General features: G+C 39.5%; 1 protein-coding gene across 3 annotated transcripts in view; it reads left to right on the forward strand.

Annotated features, from left to right (window-relative positions):
* The window catches only part of TRPC3 (transient receptor potential cation channel subfamily C member 3), an 87,245-nt gene that overhangs the window by 35,335 nt on the left and 34,398 nt on the right, over positions 1-17,512 (forward strand). For all 3 annotated transcript variants that reach the window (XM_010590530.3, XM_064285393.1, XM_023548632.2), the window contains 3 exons: positions 10,390-10,554; positions 13,263-13,479; positions 15,036-15,269. In XM_010590530.3, coding sequence (XP_010588832.2) covers positions 10,390-10,554; positions 13,263-13,479; positions 15,036-15,269 — 616 coding nt within the window. The remainder of the gene's footprint in view (positions 1-10,389; positions 10,555-13,262; positions 13,480-15,035; positions 15,270-17,512) is intronic.

The raw sequence follows: 17,512 nt of genomic DNA on the forward strand, positions 1-17,512 counted from the left end.
GTAAGGAAGTTTCTGTGGTCCAAACAGAACAACTCTGCCTCTGCTGCAGATGGCCTGGTCCTATAGGAGCAAAAAGGATGCCCTGACCTCCGCCTATTCTTATATGGCCCCCTTCCAAATGAGAGGCTTGCACACATGCATCTGACCAGTGGAACCTAAGTCAGTGTCTGCATCCTAGCAGCAAGTGAGGATAGGCAAATGTGTATCTGTGTATATGCGTGTGTGTTACACACACACACACACACACATTCATTCTAGCACAGTGTAGAGAACCTCACAAGATTTTGGCCAGCTGTTAATGACAGATCTCCCATCTATTTACTAAAAGAGTGAAATACGAAGATTCTCAGTAAAGACTCAAGTAAAATAACATTTTAAGGAAGCTACCTGTTGCAAAATTATTAAATTGGCTACCCTGCTCCTTTCTCAGAGCGTTCTTGTTAGTTGGAGTTTTGCTAAATTGGAGGAAAGGGAGAATTTTGAACAAGATTGACATAAAACTGTTCTTAGAAACTCTTTGGACATTTATTTACAGATCGTGCAGTACACATCTCTTTGACCCCTGAGAGAAGAGAATTGATCTCCGTTGTCACTGGTTCTTTATCATTACTTTGAAAGTGTCATATTAGCACAGACAGTTCATCTGCAGATGTGCTTCTGTGAACCAAACTGCTCTGTAGAGTGAATGTCTTCCTGCATGTTCATTTTAAATAAATCGATGTGTAGGTTACAATGTACGAGGTGTCATTAACAATGAATTTGCTATCAGTCAACCAGCAGGAGACAACCAACCAACCAACCAAAAGTGTATTGGGAACTGAAAGAAGATTTAGAATTTTGCAGGCATTTCAGTTTTGTTTGTTTTATGCTATAAAAAGAATATTAAAGTCTTTGATTTGGAATCCTCACTCAATAAATATATAAGAGAACTCTTCTGGAATACCCCAAAAGTCCCAATTCCCCTTTGACTCATCCTTCCAAAGCCTACCTTATCCTTTGTTCAACACTTACCCATCTCTACTTTGACAAGGAGGGAAAATATCACCCTTACCTACTCCTGCTTCTTCCTTTTCCCCTCTCTCAATACTAACCCCCAAGCAAACCCACCTCTTGGGTTATAACAATGGCTGAGTACTATCCACAGTGGCCTGGAGGTATTCTACAGCTATATGCAAGGCATTGGGATTTCACAGTAACTTGTTATGTTATGGACTTTTTTCCCTGATAACATAAGAAACTCATTTTTATTCAAATCAATCCATGATTCCAACCAGGAAACCAGCTTTATGTAATGGTGAGCAGTTTAGGCCCCATAAGAGACTTAGAACATTTTTCTTCTGCCACCTGCCCAATATCTACTCTCAGCTCTGGTTCTGAGTCTCATGGACCAACACTAGGTCTTTAGGAAGACCCTGAGTTCATTGGATTCTCTCTAGTCTCAGAGTTCTCTGAGTTTAACCCAGGCCTCATAATGCTCAATGGAAGTTAATCTAGAAAATTCAAATATAAAAGACAGAGTAGGGAATATACAAGTGTGTATTTAGCGTTTATGTGGGAAAGGACTTTACAATATAAAAACTGAAGAAGTCACAAAGCAACATTATAAATAATTTGTCCACATGCTACCTAAAATGTCTGTACACCAGGAAGATCATAAACAAAAAAGCAAAGAGCAAACTGGGAAACATGTTTTTCTACAATTAAAACTTACAAAGGATTGATATTCTTAATAGCCAAAGAGGTCAAACAAATGTATAAGGAAAACAGCCTGTAGAAAAACAGGCAAAGGGCTTGAATGGGTAATTCACAGAAGCAAAAATTCAAGTGGCTAACAAACATATTTATAAAATTTTAAGCCCTCTAGTTTTTTTTTTTAGTAATCAAAGGAATGTATACTAATATATAAATACCATGCCCCTTCTCTCGAATTATCAAAGAATAAAAAGTAATAATTGTCAGTGCTGTTGATGAAATGAGAAATCATATGCTGCTGAGACGAAAATAAATAATGCATCCTTTCTGTCAGGGAGTGAATTTTGAAAATTATTCATTCTAGAATAATTTCTCAAGGGGCTTTAAGGTAAATAATAGAACTGGAACGGTCTGAAACACTATGACTGTTTGTAGAGTTAACCACATTATTCTACAAAAAGAGAATGGAATAGAGTAGAAGATGAAATTTGATTTTTCTGAAAATGGATACAAGAAAACTAACTTTTAGGCAAAAACACTATTTTTTCCAATCAGAGTAATAGACTATTTGTTAGGAAAAAAAAAGTCTTGAGCTCTAATTATGACTGTCCCTCTGCGCCATGGTTTGAGGCTAAACATCAATCCCCTCCCCCTATAGAAATAATGAGAGTTCTACCCGCTTACTGCTGCCCTTGACAAAGATAAAAGATATTTACAATAGCAAAAAGATGGAAACAACCTAAGTGCCCATCAACAGATGAATGGATAAACAAATTATGGTACTTACACATGATGGAATACTACACAACAATAAAGAACAATGATGAATCTGTGAAACATCTCACAACATGGATGAATCTGGAGGGCATTATGCTGAGTGAAATAAGTCAATCACAAAACGACAAATATTTTGTGAGACCACTATTATAAAAACCTAAGAAAAGGTTTACTCACAGAAAGAAACAATCTTTGATGGTTATGAGGGAGGGCAAGGGATGGGTGAGGAGAGGAAAGCACTAACTAAATAGTATACAAGTGGTAACTTTGGTGAAGGGAAAGACAACATACGATATAAGGAAGTCAGCACAGCTTAACCAGAGCAAAATTACAGAAGCTTCACAGACACATCCAAATACATTGAGGGACCAAGTTACTGGGGCGGAGGGCTGAGGACCATGGTCTTGGGGGACATCTAGGTCAATTGGCATAACATAGTTTATGAAGAGGAAGTTCTACATCCTACTTTGGTGAGTAGCGTCTGGGGTCTTAAAAGCTTATGAATGGCCGTCTAAGGTACGTCTATTGGTCCCATTCCATCTAGAGCAAAGAAGAATGAAGAAAACCAAAGACACAAGGAAAATACTAGTTCAGAGGACTAATGGACTAGAGGAACCACAGCCTCCACCAGCCTAAGCCCAGAAGAACTAGATGGTACCCACCTACCACCACCGACTGCTCTGACAGAGATCATAATAGAGGGTCCTGGACAGAGCAGGAGAAAAATGTAGGACAGAATGCAAATTCACAAAAAAAGACCAGACTTACTGGTGTGACAGAGACTGGAGGAGCCCCTGAGACTATAGCCCTTAGGCACCCTGCTAACTCAGAACTGAAGCCACTCCTGAAGTCCACCTTTCAAAGATTAGACAGGCCTATAAAACAAACAATAACACACTTGAGGAAGGTGCTTCTTAGTTCGATCAAGTATGTGAGACGAAATGGGCAACACCTGTCCAAAAGCAAAGACGAGAAGGCGGGAAGGGACAGGAAACCTGGACGAATAACACAGGGAACCCAGGGTGAAAAGGGAAAGGGCAAGAATGCAGACACACTGAGGGGATTGCAACCAATGTCACAAAACAATTTGTGTATAAATTTTTGAATGAGAAACGAATTTGTGTTGCAAACTTTCACCTAAAGCACAATAAAATAAAATAAAAAAGATACTAGAATGCAATGGACCATTGAATCTGGAGAACTGGGCTCTAGAGAAGAGAAAGGGAAGATTTCCTGAGTCCTTCTGCCAAAACCAAAAAAGCAAGCCTATTGCCATCCAGTGGATTCCAACTCATAGTGACCCTATAGGATAGAGTAAAACCGCCTCATAGGGTTTCCAAGGCTGTAATCTTTACAGAAGCAGGCTGCCACATATTTCTCCCTTGGGTTAGAACCTCTGACATTTTGGTTAGTAGCTGAGTGCTTTAATCATTGTACCACCCAGGATCCTTAGTCCTTGCCCAGGTTTTTGCTCAGATAAAAACCCAATGCTCAGATACCGAGGGAAAACAGAGTGCAATGTACTCAGCAAGTCTGAAAATCCTGAAAACCTCTACAATGTAGGGCTTTGGTTTATACATCACAATTCAAAGACCTTTAAAAAGAAATTGAACTGTATAAGTTTTTATTCACAAGGATATTTTCTTTTAAATTGTATGAATTGTAGGCCTGACAATGTCATTACAACAAAAACAGTGTCCTACCACATCTTTGCACACTGGTATTCCCACAAAAGCAGTTCTTGGGAAGGGTGAGCTAATGAATATACAGTTGTTATGGTTTGAATTGTATCTTCCCAAATACGTGTTGGAGCTCTGGTGGCATAGTGGTTAAGAGCTCCGACTATTAACCAAAAAGTTTGGTGGTTCGAATCCACCAGGCTCTCCTTGGAAACCCTACGGGGAAGGGCAGTTCTACTCTGTCCTATGGAGTAGTTATGAGTCAGAATTGACAGCAATGGGTTTGATTTTTTGGGATACCAAAAGATGTAATCCATTTGCAAGTAGGATTTTCTTATTATGTTAATAAGACCACATAAGTCTAGGGTGTGTCTGAAACCTACTCACTTTTAAAATACAAAAATAGCAGGTTAGAAACTGAAAAGTAAGCATAGATGGAGGGGAAGATACATGCCAAGTGGAGATCACCAAGGAATCGAGCAATGCTGGGTCTACAGAAACCGAAAGAGATCTTCCTCCAGAGATGACATGGAGAAGGCCTTCCCCTAGAAACTGTGCCCTGAATTCAAACTCCTTGGAAACTCTGGTGGTGTAGTGGTTAAGAGTTTGGCTGCTAACCAAAAGGTCAGTGGTTCAAATCTGCCAGGCGCTCCTATGAAACTCTATGGGGCAGTTCTACTCTGTCCTATAGACTCGCTGTGAGTTGACTCAACAGCAGTGGGAAATGGATTAGTCTCCTAAGCTGTGAGAAAATAAATTTGTTCTTTAAAACCACCTACTTGTGATAATTCTGTTACAGCAGCATTAGATAACTAAGACAACAGCATAACATGAGTCTTTGTTTAAAATTGCTCAATTGTTTTCCATCTTCTGCCATCATCAGTGTACAATCTATTAGTCATTTGGCAAGGAAAAAATGTTCTCAATGCTACAGTGATTTTTTTACCATGAAAGACTGAGATTTTCTTATGTGTCAAGTATTCTTCCCTGAAACCAGAAAACCTCAAATAAGGGTATTCTTTTTGTAATGATTTCAATTTGCTGGTCCACTGAAGTCAGGAAACAGCACCCAAATCTTATCCAGCTGGCTGTGACTGGTGTGGCAGCATTAGGAGGCTTTTTTAGGGGGTAAAACAGTTTTAAGAGATAAAAGTCATTGCTCTATTTTGAAGGCATTGAAAAGAGCAAAACTCATCTCTTAGAGGGATTAGCTTTTTTGCTTTCCACTTGCTACTCTTGATTTTATTTTCTTTTTTAAAATGCCCTTTGTGTACTTATATTAGGATTTTAAATCACTGGAGGAAAATATCTATTTATGTTTTCTTTCTGTGGATTAAGAAGAATCAACAGGTGCCATGTGATGGTATATTATTAGCTCAAATAAGAAAAGGATAGAAGTAACCTGACAGGATCACAATAGAGGGTCCTGGACAGAGCTGGGGAAAAATGTAGAATAAAATTCTAACTCACATAAAAAGAAAAAAAAAACAAAACCAGACTTAAGGTCTGACAGAGACTGGAGAAGCCCCAAGTATGTGGCCCCTGGACACCCTTTTAGCTCAGTAATGAAGTCACTCCTAAGGTTCACCCTTCAGCCAAAGGTTAGGAAGGCCCATAAAACAAAATGAGACTAAAGGGCACACCAGCCCAGGGCAAGGACAAGAAGGCAAGAGGGGACTGCGAAGCTGGCAATGGGGAACCCAAGGTCCAGAAGGGAGAATGCTGACATGTCATGGGGTTGGCAACCAATGTCACAAAACAATATGTGTATTAATTATTTAATGAGAAACTAGTTTCCTCTGTAAACCTTCATCTAAAGTACAATTTTAAAAAAAAATTAATAAAAAAAGAAAAAAAATCAACCAAAATAATAATAATAATGTCTTTCAAAAAAAAGAAAATAGTAAAACTAACATTGTTGGTTGCCTTTGAGTTGATTTTGACTCATGATGACCTCATGTGTGCAGAGTAGAACTGCTCCAAAGGGTTTTCAAGGCTTTTGGAAGCAGATCACCAGGCCTATCTTTCAAGGTGCCTCTGGGTGGGTTCGAACTGTCAACCTTTGGGCCAGTAGTTGAGTACTTAACTGTTTGCACCACCCAGGGACCCTTGTAGAGGTAATAGTAAAGGAAATAACCTGTTAAGCTGAATTTTAAAGTGTAATAAATAAAAAGCAAATACCATGGCCTGTGGCGCAGTGGTTAAGAGCTCAACTGCTAACCAAAAGTTCAGCAGTTCAAATCTACCAGCTGGTCCTTGGAAACTCTATGGGGCAGTTCTACTCTGTGTTCTGGGGTTGTTATGAGTTGGAATCGAATTGACAGCAAGTTTGGTTTGGTTTTTTTAGGCTAGTATTTAACATATATTAAGTGTTTGTACCATATTGTTCAAGTCACCACAAGCCAAAGACCTCACCTGTATGCCATGTGAGAAGGACTGCTGTCTATCAAGTTTTTTAAGCTGTGCAACCGTGGTACAAATGTAATTACTGCCATAAAGCATATCTTCAGATTTAAAAGGTTAGCATAATGAGAAGCAGGAAAAGGAAGCTGTACTACAACGTTAATATGTCTTCCCTCAAGAATTAATAACCTAAAAAAGAAAAGCCAAACATTCACAAAAGGGCAATTTTTCCACCAATTCCATATGGACACATATCTACCTATGTCTTTGTGGAGAATTTTCTGTCTTGCATCAGAAACTCTTGACCTATTAAAAAAAGTGCATTGTTAACTTCCCAAATTGTATTCTGCTTTGATGACATTATTTAATCTACCTGTAGTTTCCCCTAAATGACCAGGTGGGCATTTGCCCAAGCTTGGGAATTATTACGGGTCATTAACAAATCAAGTATGAGTGCCAATATATTTTATCAAAAACAAATTTTTATTAACAAAATATTTTAATCAAAATATAAATAATATATTTTATTGGTATAAACAATTAAAATAAGAGATTTTAGCAACACAAAAATCAAGTTACCGCTGTCTTTGAAAGAACGGAATAAACAATGAACCTGTTAAGAAGTAACCGTGAAATGTTCTTGAGAACTCTGAGAGGCAAAGAGAGTAGCTGGAGTAATCTTTAATTAAGCTCTAGTTAAGAGCCCTAATGATTCTTAGTAACTCCAGGAAATTCCTTAAGGGATTTGGCTATTTACTGATAGTACCAGAACCAAAAAAGCAAACACATTGGCATCGAGTCTGTTCTGACTCATAGAGAGTCCATGTCTTGCGATGTAGCACTACTCCAGAGGGTTTTCTTGGCTGTAATCTTTATGAAAGCAAGCCTTTCTTCTGCAGCACTGCTGAAAGCGCTAAGCTTTTGGCTAGCAGTCAAGTGCAAACCGTTTGAGCCACCCAGGGGTACTATTTGATAGCACACGTACAAGGAAATAAGCAAGTGTCTACACATTGATGTATAGTTTCCCGTAAGCTCTTTTATTTATAAAATAAAAAATTTTAAAAGCCCATCCTCTGGTGGAGGTCCAATTCCACAAAATCCCAAATCTTGCCCCCAGTATACACCCACCCCCCGGGGAATCCACTGATGACCCCTCTGGCAGCCACCGCTGTGCAAACTTGGTGACCCACTGACAGAGAAGTGATGAGGGTGTAGTTATAAGTATTAGATTTGAAGTGTTTAATTCTTTACAACAATACTAACTAAAACTCATCGGCATATAACAACGGGGCTTGGAGGATTGAAAGTATTAGAAAGAAGGTGTTATCTTTTCTAGCTTGATGAGTTCAGTGTAAAAAGTTCAATGTAATAAAGCACTAGTTTTTTTTAATAATACCCTTATTTGAGGCTTTCTGGTTTCCACAAAGAATGCTTGACACATAAAAAAAATCTCAGTCTTTCATGGTAAAAATTACTGTAGCATTGAGAACATTTTTTTTCCTTGCCAAATGACAGATTGTATACTGATGATGGCAGATGACGAAAACAAGTGAGCAATTTTAAACTAAGATTCCTGTTTTATCTTGTAAATTCCTCTCAATTCAGTTGTAAAAAATGCCAGATTCTGATGCACACTAGTCATTGCTAAGTGTGTGTTAGATCTTCTTTCCCAAATTAAAGATTTAGTTGTTCTCCCAACGTTCTGATTTTGTAACAGTATTCCACAGAACAATGTAGCCATTATTTGAACTCATGATAAAATGTATGGATATAATCAAGATATAAAGCTTCCTGGGATCTAACTGACAGCTTCCTAGGATTCTTGCTGAGAACGTCTCCAAACTTCCACTTCTACCCCTCCTATATTTGGATCACTTTCTTTCCTCCTTCACCCTCACTCCTGTGTCCTATCTACATTTCCTTAACGTCTGTCTTAGCCATCTAGTGCTGCTATAACAGAAATATCACAAGTGGATGGCGTTAACAAACAAATTTATTTCTCACAGTTTAGGAGGCTAAAAGTCTGAATTCAGGAGGACAGCTCTAGGGGAAGACTTTCTCTTTCTATTGGCTCTGGAGGAAGGTCCCTGTCTCTTCTGAGCTTCTTGCTCCTGGGTGATCATGTGTTTGGCATCCCTCTTCTCTCATCTCTTCTTCCTAACTTGCTTGTGTTTAATATGTTTTATGTCTCGAAAGGAGCCCTGATGGCACTGCGGTTAAGAGCTCTGCGGTTCCAATCCAGTGGCTGCTCCTTGGGAGCCCTACAGGGCAGTTCTATTCTGTCCCATAGGGTCGCTATGAGTCAGAATCAACTGAATGGCAACAGTTGGGTTTGGTTTGGTTTTGGTATATCTCAAAAGAGATTGATTTAAGACACACCCTACACTAGTCCTGTCTTGGTAACATAACAAAGACAATCCATTCCCAATGGAATTATAACCACAGGCATCAGGTTAGGATTTAGAGCACATATTCTTCCGGGACACGATTCAATCCGGAACAATGTCCATTCCATTCATGCATGCGCTCATCAAAATCTCTTAAGCCTCTCCTAAGAGCCAGGTGCTGTGGAAGACATTTAGTTTAAGAAGATAAAAAGATACCATCCAACTTTTAGAAGTCTAATAGATCACCTGTGTTCCATTAAGTGTTAAGTGATCATTGTTCTAGGGCACAAAGTAAGTGCTCCCTAAATGTGAACTATTATGATAGAGACTTGTACTCAGGGTACAGAAACAGAATTTTAAATAGTCTTAATTGAATGTTGGCTCAGGTGTCTCAGTGTTTTCAGGATGTGCATTTGTGGGAAGTTGGATAGATGCAAATAAAAAGTAGTTCTAGTGACTCCAGTAGGCTAGGCTTAGGCCGGGGAATGGTACGAAAGGGCACCTTTAGGCATAGGGGCCTTTACGTGGTCCTGACTACAAATAAATCCTGCTACATGAATTAGGATAAGATCTTAAAGAAATCCCAAATCCAGATCAAACCCACTGCCACTGAGTCGATGCCAACTCATAGCAACCCTGTAGGACAGAGTAGAACTGCCTCCGTAGGGTTTCCAAGGAGCGCCTGGTAGATTTGAACCACCAGTTGTTCTAAATAGATGCAGGCAGATGATTTAGCAAAATCAAGTGGCAGGCCTGAACTAAGTATATATGCTCATTCTTTCCCCAGTTGGAATTGGACTTACAAGAGAGCTGCTGGAGATAAATGTTTGAGTTCTTTTAACCTGTGATATAGGAAGCAATGGGAACCAGTTTCTAGAATAGGAAGGAAGTAGCCTCGATGCCTGTTCCTAGAAGCAGTGCATGTGTGGGGCAAGCGCAGTATCTTCAGGTTCGTGGATTTTTTGCCGATTCTCTGTGGTAGTATGTACACATAGCGCATCACACCTGTATTTTTTATCCTTGTAGCATTTTAGGTGTTGCTCATGAAACTAAATAACACATTTAGTGTTATTTTAACGACGGTCTACAATAAGCCAAATAATTTTTCTTTTCCATTGTGAACTGAATGCAAGTCAACTGGCAGACAGCAAGATATGACACGTTTTCTCAAAGGCAACCAGGTGCCACCCAGATCCCAGTGGGGAATCTGTGAATGGTGGAGAGTTTCTCTCAGGAAGAACAGTGTTTCAGGGCAACATCCATTTTACCCTCTTGTTGCCACTGCAGTTCTTCTTTCAGTTCTGAAGCAATTTTGAAAAATGGAGGGAAAACAAAGGAGAATATTGCCAGAACCTGCTTATGTTCTGGGAAAATGTTCATTAATATCTTCAGGATGCAATACATTCGGTAGTTGATGGCGTGCTAACCGACCTCTCTCTCTGTACCAACAGTTTGTGGCTCACCCCAACTGCCAGCAGCAGCTGTTGACGATCTGGTATGAGAACCTCTCGGGCCTGCGGGAACAGACCATAGCTATCAAGTGTCTGGTGGTGCTGGTTGTGGCCTTGGGCCTGCCGTTCCTTGCCATTGGCTACTGGGTTGCACCTTGCAGCAGGGTATGAGGACTTTCTACATCCATTTCCTCTATAGCTGGTTTACCATGTGCCTTTGAGGTGAAAAAAGAAAAAGCTTCCTGCTTAAGGATCTTATCTGTCTTACCCTGAATGTTAATTGACTCAAGAACACGGATTCTGCCTTTTAATTACTGGATTAACTCAAGTAAGGGATGAAAAAAGGATTTGGTATTAGCGGGCTGGATCACATTTGCAGGCATATAATACTTGAGCTTTTAAGATAAAGTCTCCATGGTAGAGAGACTGGAAGAAAAGCTGACTGAGTGAAGTAGCATGCGTGCTAATTCTATTGACAGCTTAATAAGTAGAGTGATGACTGGCCTGGCCTGGTCTGTGGAAAGAAAGGAGAATAGCCCTACTGAAATAGTACCAAGAAACAGTTAATCTGAGAACTGGAATGGCGACTCATTTGAACCCATCAGAAGAAATCTAAGGCTGTGTGTATTAAGTAAAGTTGAGACCAGTGGTATTAATTCAAAGTCTTTAATAAAACGCATGTCAAGTTTCCCTAGCCCCCTGTTCCTTCAGAAAGTTCCAAAAAATTTAGGCTTTGGGTTTGGGGGCTTTGGGTTTTTCAGGTTGTTTATTTTTGTTTGAATCATTTTGTCGGCCACCTTTATTGCCCTCTCAATTTACCATGTAGACTCAATTTAATTGTGCTTAAGAGAGCCCCCAAACAAGATGTGGAAAGGAACCCGAGTCATGCTAGCAGAATCTGTATTAGGTTAATAAAGGGCACTGCCAGGGAGAAGGAGCTGCTCTGGGATCCTTTAATCCTGTTTTTATATTCCAAAATCTGGTTTTGTTTAAATCAGAGGCAGTTTCAGGCAAAATGAGTCAAGGCCACTTATAAATGACCCTGGACATCCGTCTTCTCTGGTTCGGCAGTTCCCCCGGCAGAGTCCTGCTCCACAGACATCACATATATGTGAGAATATCCATGCCTCTCACTCCATTTTTGACCTGTCCAATGCAATTTAAGGACAGGATTTGTCACTGGTCAATTCTGATGACAAAACTTTTGTATTATGGAAACCTACCTTAAGATTCTTCAAGTACATAAACACTAAAGACCAAAAACTGTAAGTAATATGAGACAGCGTGCCATAAAGCAAAAACCGTACTCTCCTAACCAAATCATTTCCCTTTCCTGAGGGAAATGAATTGAAAAGTACAGGTTTACAAGTGTTTGTCTTTTAAGGCAGGGTAGTCACTTAAAATATCACAGTAGGCATCTTTCAGTCCACTCCTTTTTTTCTCTTTCCTTGTAAAAGTGAAGCCAACAGTGTGGTGAACTCTTTGCTGAGCACAGAGGGGAAACGTGGGAATTGAGCCCTTTCTGGAGCTCACATTTTTCTAGCTGCCTGCCTGAGTATACCACCTACCTTAGGGTGAAAAGGCAACGTAACAAAAACTCTGCACATGTATCTGAAGTTTAAGATAGGCGTGCTGCTTTCTTTTCATGTTATTTCAAGTTTTAAAAGATTACCTTTTAGGAAGAAACAGACTTGGCAACCCCCAAGAAATCACTATGTGCTGTGGATTAGCTATCTCACGTGTGCCCTTTTGGCAGCTGCATAATGGGTCGGTGGTGTGTAAATTTGTTGTTGTTTAGTTTCCTGTGCCTAATATGGGAAATGTGATATTTGTCTGTGTGCATTCTACACTGAGTCCCAGAAATACTTGACATTTGTTGGTGATTTGTTGATGTCAAATTAAGGTTCTGAACATACAAAACATTTGCGTGGAGCGATCTTTTAAAAATGAGCCTCAGTCCTTTTTAAGGTCACAGACTGAGTTAAAAAGCAGGGTTTGAGTAGGTAGTATAGAGAGATTACTTGATAAATCTACCAAACGTACCTAATGCTTGGACTGCAGAAGCCCTTGGGACGGGAGGAATTGTTTTTCATTTCTGCGAGAAGGTGGGACTTTTAAGGACATTGTATCCGTGGAGTTTTGAAAGAGTCGGCTTAAAATAATTACAAACTGAACTTTAGAAGTGCTTTTTGTACTATTTATGTTTTTCCAAACTCAGAAATAACTTTTAGTTGGTAAACTTACTTAGAGATTTTAATCATAGTATAACCTTTTCCCTTTATTGGGGCAGTAGCAGTTAAAATACTTATCTTGATTCTAATAATTTCTGCTTTTTCTAAATCATATAAGTTACAACTTGATTTTGGGATATTTAGAAATGAGAACTGTAACTTAATTCTCTAATACTATGATTCCTTTTTTTTAATCTTCAAAGGGTTTTTAATGTGCTGTATGAGTCTGCAAACGCATCATAAGTATATGAGATGTTGAATTTCAATTGCAAAGCAATAAAGATTCGTGCATTAAGATTTGGGGTTCCTTTCCCTAGCCCCTAAAAACCTTGACTTCTTATCATCCTTCATATAAAATAACAATAGCCAATATGTGCCCGGTGATTTCTAGAAATGTATCTGCGTATCCTAAATTGGATATTTACAAACAATACATTTTGAAGGCTCCTTAAATTATTTTTGAGGAAAACATCCCCCTAGAGGAGAGTTTTCACAATGTATAGCTCTTTGGAAACAGAAGCAGAATTTTGAAAATGTTCTCATTCCATCTCTCTCTTTTTTTTTTTCACCCTGTATAATAATTATCGTAAGCAGAAGCCAGATTTTCCGAAGCAGACTTTTCCTCTTTTTGTTCCGTTCCAGCTGGGGAAAATTCTGCGAAGCCCTTTTATGAAGTTTGTGGCGCATGCTGCTTCCTTCATCATCTTCCTGGGCCTGCTCGTGTTCAATGCCTCAGACAGGTTCGAAGGCATCACCACGCTGCCAAATATCACTGTCATTGACTATCCCAAACAGATCTTCAGGGTGAAAACCACCCAGTTCACATGGACTGAAATGCTAATTATGGTTTGGGTTCTTGGTAAGCCATTTATTTTAAGTTCCCTAAATCATGGCTCAGTGGTTAAAGCACTCGGCTGCTAGCCAAAAAGTCAGCAGTTCGAACCCACCAGCCGCTCCATGGGAGAAAGATGTTGGTGGTCTGCCCCTATGAGGCAGTTCTGTTCTCTCCTATAGGGTCACTATGAGTTGGAATCGACCCGATGGCAGTGGGTTTGGATTTTTTTTTCCCCATTTCTACCAAAAATTATGCCTATGTAATGATTGGCATTTTCTATTAAAAATGTTACTATATCTCATATGGTGACGGAACCTCCATTGTAAGAGAAACTTAATAGTAATATAACTTAAGAATTTAGCATTTAGATAATGCTAAAAGATAACCCTTAACACTGAATAAAATTTTTATGGCTAACGTAAGCCTAACCACAAACACACCAAGTTTCAGGAATTTAACTTACTGACCAAAATGGAGTCTTTTAATGTGGTTCACTGGAATGATCAGTTATTTAAATACTTGTGAAATAACCCATTGACTATTAACTGCTTATGAGAGAATTTCTATATGCTTTAGTTTTTTTTTTAGTTTCAGAAATTTTGGGAGGGTTTCCTTTTTCAGAATGTCTGTTGCTTCACCTCACAATAGCCCATTTTGAATAGCTTGTATGAAATCAAATTTTTTTTGCTCCATCCTAGTCAGTTTATCTATTGATCCTAATCCAAAGTCATAATATTCTATTTCAACCAGCCTCTTTCTTGGTATCTTTATTCCTGAATTAATAGCTTGGTTCTTTCCCTCACTCACTCCTGTGGCCTCAACCTGGGTCAAGCAATTATTTTATGAATTTTATTTTGAACCATTACATTTCTTTTTTAAATTTTGACAATATTTTCCCTTTATATAGTTGAGACTAGTTGTTAAATTGGAATGTTTTGTTCCTTTCTCCCAGAATGGCATTTTCTGCTTTCTGTTTCTCCGTAATGTCTTAGGGCCTCCTACCAAGGGTTTCTTTTTCAAGCGATAGTCCTCACCTCACCATCACGGATCTGAAATGAAAAGAGAGGGTAGGGGAATGATGTAAGTGCTCCTGGACGACTGGGAAATTTTTCTCCACGTTAAAAGTCTGCCTTACATTTCTCACTTGGGGGCTCATTTCTCCATTCATCACTGTGATTTGATGATTAACTGTTGTGATTTTATAAGTACGTATTTTCTCCTCTCCTCCAAATGTCTTATGAGGCCAAATCGTTTGACTTGAAGAAGCTTCCTTGGTTATCCCTTCTCTCTTTCCTTCCCTCTACCCCTCTGTATCAGTAGAGACATTTCTGGAGCCCTGTATAGTAGTACTGCTCCAAATTCGAGCTCAGTGGAGTGAATCATTAATGGAAGCTGCTTCTTCCATTTAACTCTGCCCAGTGCCTCAGTGAGCTGGATAGTCAGTAGATGCCTTTGTGGTGCCTAGGGCACTGCTAAAGAGGTAAAGCATTTTGTAGATGTGCACTGAGGATGGGCCAAGTAATAGCTTCTCAGTCTAAGCTGTAAAATTGAATCTGTACCCTCTGTGGTTGTTTTGACAGGAATGATGTGGTCGGAATGTAAGGAGCTCTGGCTGGAAGGACCTAGGGAATACATTTTGCAGTTGTGGAATGTGCTCGACTTTGGGATGCTCTCCATCTTCATTGCTGCTTTCACGGCCAGATTCTTAGCTTTCCTTCAGGCAACTAAAGCACAACAATATGTGGACAGTTACATCCAAGAGAGTGACCTCAGTGAAGTCACACTTCCACCAGAGATACAGTATTTCACTTATGGTAAGTTATTAGCTGCAGGGTCCTCTTAAATTTCAGGAAAGACATTGGAACTGTCTGTTGGAAGAAAATGCCAATAAGGAGTATGTTTCGCATGAGAGGTATATTGACAGTTTATGTTCACTGGAGAGGGCATGAGCTTTGGAATGATCCCAAACTGAATTCACATCAAAGCTATGACTCTCCCTTGCTGTGTGACCTGGATCAAGTTAATTCTCTGTGCCTCAGTTTTCACATCCAGAGAAAGAAGATGTTGCAGGGTGGGGGAAGAGTACCCTTCAGTCTAACCACGTAGTACTCTTAAGATGAGAAACTGTCTTAGAGAAAAATATAGCCTGATAAATGCTTGATGTAGAAGGTGAGTCCCTGAGAGCCGTGAGTTTGAGATGAGACAATAAAAGATGCTAAATCACTCTACAGGTAGATAAATAAATAAAAATTCAGCAGAGCAGGAATTAGGAGCCAAAGTGACCATGAGAATGAAGGCCCTGAAGAATTGGCAGAAATACTGGGGAGGCCATTGTGTTCTTCACGTGGCATGTCATGGAGTTCAAGCCAAACTTCCGTATACCAGGAAGTACAGGGAGACGACCCCAGCTGGCAACCAGCGTGCCTTCCTTGCCCAGCACAAACTGAGGTTAAGTCATGTTAGCCTCCCTTCCCTTGAAGCCAGGTTGGGTTGCCGCAGCTAACAAACCTTCATATAGTCACAAAATTGTAAATCTAGAAGAGTTTAGAAGTTATTGTGTAACCCTCATTGTACAGGTGAGGAAATTCAGGCACAGAGTTTAAACGTGGTCCAACTGCGAAGAAAAACTCTTTATAAGTGTGATTAAGGCTTATATTTTGATGAATACCAGCAATGTGTTAACATTACTGAAGAAGGCGGGGCTCCTACTTGAAAATATAAGATGAATATTTCACACATTAAAAAGTTAAGCACATTATCTCTTACTGTCAGCAAGCAGAGATTTTAATATACTGAGGAGACTGGTTCAAATGAGCAAATGATTGCCATTTATAATTATAGAATTAACTTAGATTGTATTTTTATGTAATATGTATCTTGACTATTTCAATAACCTATTTATTTAAATTTATTCATATGTATTTCGTAGCTGTCATCTGGAGAGAAATTTGTAAATCCAGGCTCCACTACTTCCTGTGTGTACGATTTGGGACAAGTTTTTAACTTTTCTAATAGCTCTGAATTTGTAGGGTCATTGAAACCACAGTATCTGACACATATTAAACACTTAACAAATGGTAATTTGTTGTTGTTGCAAATATATAATGTATTCGATTTTGTGGGGAGTGACCCAGTTCACACAAAATTAACTGCATAGTTTTTCTTTGACCTGCCAGGGAAGCAGGTACCCAATAGTCTGCTGCAAACTTAACAAGTCACCTTTCGAGATCCTTAGTGGTTCTAAATTCAGAACCCACTTTCAAAGTTTTTGTAACTCAGTAAGTAGCATTTTACATTTTCCAGGAACAAGTTATATTGCTTGGATATCACATTGTAACTCTGACACTTTTTGGTCTGTTTTTCGATTAGTATAGTGACCCCACTAAGGGCATCGCCACATTCTGACTGTCTTGGCAATACCCAAACCATGACTTTATTTCCTTGTAAAATACACAGACGCAATCTCCTCAGGTGACTATAGCCAGTGGTGAGTCCTGTTCACAGCAGAGCCTTCTATCCCACCTGAAAGGCTACTTGCTTTCCCTGCTGGCTCTGTTTTTCTCAAAGTTTGTACTTTCTTCCACTTCTTCCCCTGAAGCTGGAAAACAGTCTTAAGTCTTTTGGTCTTACTGAAGTTATGCTGACTTATACCAAACTGGAGAAGCAGCTCAGAACATTTGGGCCAGCCCCCAGCTTCCCCTATCACCTGAGTGTCCAAGCTCCCAATATAATAGATACTACCCTGTATTTGTTCTGAATGTACAGTGATATCTCTATTAACAAAACTCCATTATAGAAGTGAAGTCTTCATGTTGTTGTTGTTGGGCACTGTAGAGTCGATTCCAACTCATAGTGATCCTATAGGACAGAGTAGGACTGCTCCACAGGGTTTCCAAGGCTGTAATCTTTACAGAGGAGCCCTGGTGGCGCAGTGATTAAGAATTCAGCTGCTAACCAAAAGGTCGGCAGTTGGAATCCACCAGCCACTCCTTGGAAACTCTATGGGGCAGTTCTACCCTGTCCTATAGGGTTGGCATGAGTTGGAATTGACTGAACG

The sequence above is a fragment of the Loxodonta africana genome, chromosome 5 (genome assembly GCF_030014295.1).
Source record: "Loxodonta africana isolate mLoxAfr1 chromosome 5, mLoxAfr1.hap2, whole genome shotgun sequence".
Taxonomy (NCBI): Eukaryota; Metazoa; Chordata; class Mammalia; order Proboscidea; family Elephantidae; genus Loxodonta; species Loxodonta africana.